This window comes from Saccostrea cucullata, unplaced genomic scaffold (assembly GCF_032062105.1).
Source record: "Saccostrea cucullata isolate Sc308-1 unplaced genomic scaffold, CSIRO_AGI_Scuc_v1 ctg1329, whole genome shotgun sequence".
NCBI lineage: Eukaryota > Metazoa > Mollusca > Bivalvia > Ostreida > Ostreidae > Saccostrea > Saccostrea cuccullata.
Genome location: NW_026925650.1, coordinates 108,900 through 113,022, shown reverse-complemented (window position 1 = coordinate 113,022; position 4,123 = coordinate 108,900). Strand labels below are relative to the sequence as shown.

General features: G+C 36.5%; 1 protein-coding gene across 1 annotated transcript; it reads left to right on the top strand.

The window, feature by feature from the left end:
- The first annotated feature begins 1,119 nt into the window (after positions 1-1,119).
- Positions 1,120-3,193, top strand: LOC134269474 (uncharacterized). Its single transcript, XM_062751676.1, has 2 exons — positions 1,120-2,566; positions 2,815-3,193. Exons 1-2 carry the CDS (start codon positions 1,319-1,321, stop codon positions 3,034-3,036), a joined length of 1,470 nt encoding a protein of 489 aa, XP_062607660.1. The 5' UTR covers positions 1,120-1,318; the 3' UTR covers positions 3,037-3,193.
- The last annotated feature ends 930 nt before the right edge of the window (positions 3,194-4,123 follow it).

Sequence of the window (4,123 nt, the reverse complement as noted above, 5' to 3'; positions counted from 1 at the left end):
AGCAGTATCTCTAGTTTCTTTTCATAAATGCGATATATTCCTAAATCATGGATATTCATGTATCTCTTTTGACCCTTTTTACAAAACATTTTACGATTAAGATGAAAACTCTTTAATTCTTCGCTGAATTAATATACTAAGTAGTTACATTTATTTTTGTTCAATATTTTTTACAATAAGCTAATGTATTAAAAATAAGATTTTTTTTAATGTCCTACAACTTAGATACTTGGAGGAATAGGATTTTTTTGGTCAAGATTTGTTTACACTGAATTGGTTTTGCAAACACATTCATAGACTTAAAATAAGTCTGAGATTTGCAAAGAAAAAAGTATATTTTTGTTTTGTTACTTAGGCTTGACTTATTTATACATGTATATAGATTTTTGCATCATTTTAAGTCCCCCTTTTTTCAAAGAGAAGTTTTTAATTTTCAGGGCAAAATGCAAGCAGTGCAAAAGGAAAAAAATAACATAAACTGAAAATCTCTCTGATTTCTTTACAATTACTATAAATGTTTATATTTTTCTCGTTATCAAATTAAAGAGGCGTGTATGACTAAGATAAGCAGCTTTTCAAATCAAAACCTAGTTTATACCTCATGGCCAAAACATGAGGGGAAATATAGCACTAACTTACATGAAATCTAAATTGTGTTCATTCCAATCCCCGTAAAACACGCAGCAATTCGCCATGACCCCCATTTAATTGGTAGATAATCAGGACAACCAAGGAAAAGTTTATATACGTTTGGACTAAAATGACAACACTTTTCCCCTAGAACGGGTAAAAAAACCTGTTAGATTATAGATACATAGCCAAATGATGCTACACCTAGATATTACACGTCTAGAAAATTGGAACAAGTTTATAGTTCGCGAAAGAATCTAAAGTAAATTTAATTTGGTTGTATGTGGAGCCGCTCTCTGCAGTCTGGAATCGCCATTTATTTGGTAATTCTGACGCAAAGTGCCGATACAGAGCACAGGGTGCAAGTTTCATGTTTTAGCGACAAAACCAGCCCCCAACCACTACCGATGGCTTTGTATAAGTTTAACTCGGACAACTGGTCAACATCAGTCATTTTTTTCAGTCTCTTAGATTACCAGGATGTCTTTTTCCTGAGAAACATGAAGCTGTTAGAAGCCTGTTTGTTCAGTTTGCCTTCAGCTCTCATATCCGCCAATCATTCGCCAATTGTTTATGCAAACAAGATAAGCCCCACAACTCTCCCGCCCCTAAACTTATAAAGATCCGAGACTACCTGACCACTTTAATAAACGTCGTCTGCATCGGAACGGCTAATTCAGACTCAATAATGTACGGAAAACTCACGATATTTTTGGTGGCACTGGCGGCTTGTTCCGCTCAGTTTATTCCAATCAAACCCTTGCCGACGAAATTGAGCTTAAAAACAACAACCACCCAGAAAGCCAAAGTAACGACGACAAAACCGCCACAGCCCGCTCCTAACAGTGGCAACACTCAAAACAGTGGAACATGTACTTACCAATTCCATGTGGCAGATCCAAAAGGCGCTTGTGCTGGAACTTCCTCTGCTTTGGATAAGAAAGTGGACCAAGTGAAACAGGATCTCGATAAAACAAAGTTCCAATATGTGTCTCAGAACAGCATTATTCAGAGCACGCTAGCCCGTATTCAGAGTGATGGCGCTAGTTATATGAGCAAATTGAATGACTTGACCAACGAAGTCCAAAAATTAAAGCAGTTGGCGGCCACTGCATCCACTGGAAGCGGAGGATCATCCGGAAATTCTGCAGTGCTGAATCAGATGTTACACGATACCAAAGATTTACTTACGAAAGCCATCAGTGACATTAACGGTAAAATTTTCAACGTTACTATGCAATTGCAAAAGAGTGCTGTTGAAGAAATGAAGATTCAGACGGCTTTAAATAAACAGATCAACGACCAGACGACTAAAATAGCAGCTGCTGAGCTGAAGCTTATAACTCTTGAGAATATGCTGAAGAATTTACAATCGGGATCTACGCCTGCCGCCACAATGCCACCGGCGACCACAACAACCACCCAAGGCACGCGCACCACAAGTGGCGCTGCAGCTACCACTGGACCGGCGCCAACAGCGCCCACGGCTCTTCTGAACCAACTCAAGTCTCAACTCCAGAAACTCGAATCAGAGGTAAAACAAGTAGAACAGTCTCACTCTAAACAGATCACAGACCTGACCAACAAAGCAGACCAAATCAAGACAGAAGTAACCAACCAGACGCAAGAAATCGCCAAAGCCAAAACCTCGTCACAGGCGGCGTTCTCCAGGCTAAAGGTCACAGAGCAGGAGGTCAAGGACGCCATTAATAACCTCACCCAATTCCAGAAGGACGTCACGCCAAAAATGACCATACTTCAACAGGAGATACTGGAGACCAGCAAGAACGTGTCTACGGTGATCGCTAACCTTCAGCAGCTGGGAGGTAACATTATCAAGGACAAGATGCAGATTTTCAAGAACAAGAGAGATATATCCAAACTCATTCCAGACGCCCTCAAAGTCGAAAAGGATTTGCAGAATCTCAACACCACGGTAAGTGATTTAACTTTATTCATTCGTAAATCTGTAGCAAATTTCATAAATGCATAAAAAGATGCAGATATGGCCCTTTATTGCATTGAAATTGTTTGCATCTATATTTTATTGAAATTTTACCAAATATACATTTTCGATAAAAAATAAAAATTTCAAAAGTCAGTAACAATAAATATTGCAAAATTTATGCAAAATATTTCCGATTGCCTGTAATCTTTCATATTTGTTGTTGTTGTTGACTTAAGATTACAACACAAGCTGGAGAACTTCTACAGTTAGAACAGGATGTCCATGCTCTAAAAGGAAACTTCACCACAAACGGGAAGTCGGCCAAGCAGTACGTGGACGCCATTAAAACGGACATGAACACAAAGATGTCCAGCCTGAATACGACTCTGAACTCGGCCACTTCCGACATCATGACCCTCATGGGTCAAGCAGCCCGGCTCAGTCAGCTTTGTGGATAGTCACGTGACCTCTGATGTCGTCATTTACATATCAAACGATATCAAACGATATGATGTCATTTGTAACATTGTACATTGTGATATTGCGTCATGACTCTTTGTCTTTTTTATATTATGAGAATCGTGGCTTGATTACATTTGTTATTTACTTGCATTTTAAGGCTTTTTGTGCTTATTTTTAAATTGAAAAAAAAAATTTTGTTGCAAATAAGAATGTTTTGCTTACATTGTCCGTGAAGTTCCAAGTTTATCTTTTTATTTTATAATCTGAGCGCACAGTATGAATTGAAATTACAAGGATCGTTCCCCTTAAGCGTCTACCAATAAAATATTAATATTTGAATCACATTAAATTTTATCAACTTAGTGGTGGGTAAGACCAGTTATGTCACATATTAGTCATAATATATTAATTTATTGATAAACTTTTTTATGGTAAATTGGTTGTTTTACCTCATATAAAATCATTCAGTTCATAACCAGAATTAGTTGTAAAACGTTCACTTGAAAGTTATTTGAATCTGCAAAGTTTCAGAATTTTCGCTCGAGATTTCCTGTGTTCTTTTTAGTTTGTTTTAATTTTTTCTTCAATAAATTATTTCAAGAAAGAAAGACATTATATAATCTTTGATGAGCAATCCAATCTTTTGCATGGACTTACAATGATAAAGTACGAAATTCTTCAGATTGAATTAATGAAGAGTATTTTGACAGCAATGGCATTGGTCAAAGGAAAGTGGTATTTTTTCCATAAGAAGTGCATTTGTAATACATGTATACAACATCCCTCGCAAAAGGGGGACATGGCTTACACTTTACGTTAAATTTTACTGTTTAATAAGCTACACACCAGTCCTGAGATTTGTTTTAAAAAAAAGAGCTTATCATAAGATCTTGCAAAATTAATTTTATGAGTTTCTTCTTAAAAAAAAAGAAAAGAAAAGAAAAACAATACTGGAAGAAGAGAATTGTCACAAAGTATATTTTAGAGTAGTTGAAAGCTTTTATAAAAACAAAACTGAACAACTTTTCTTCTATTTGTTTGTAACATTAATTATATGACCCTCATCTCTCACTTTTGGTCAGA

Bases quoted from the DNA above. Each gene is read 5' to 3' on its own strand.
- LOC134269474 (XM_062751676.1), top strand. From the start codon at position 1,319: ATGTACGGAAAACTCACGATATTTTTGGTGGCACTGGCGGCTTGTTCC. The intron at 2,567-2,814 runs GTAAGTGATTTA...TGTTGACTTAAG, and splicing joins TGCAGAATCTCAACACCACG to ATTACAACACAAGCTGGAGA.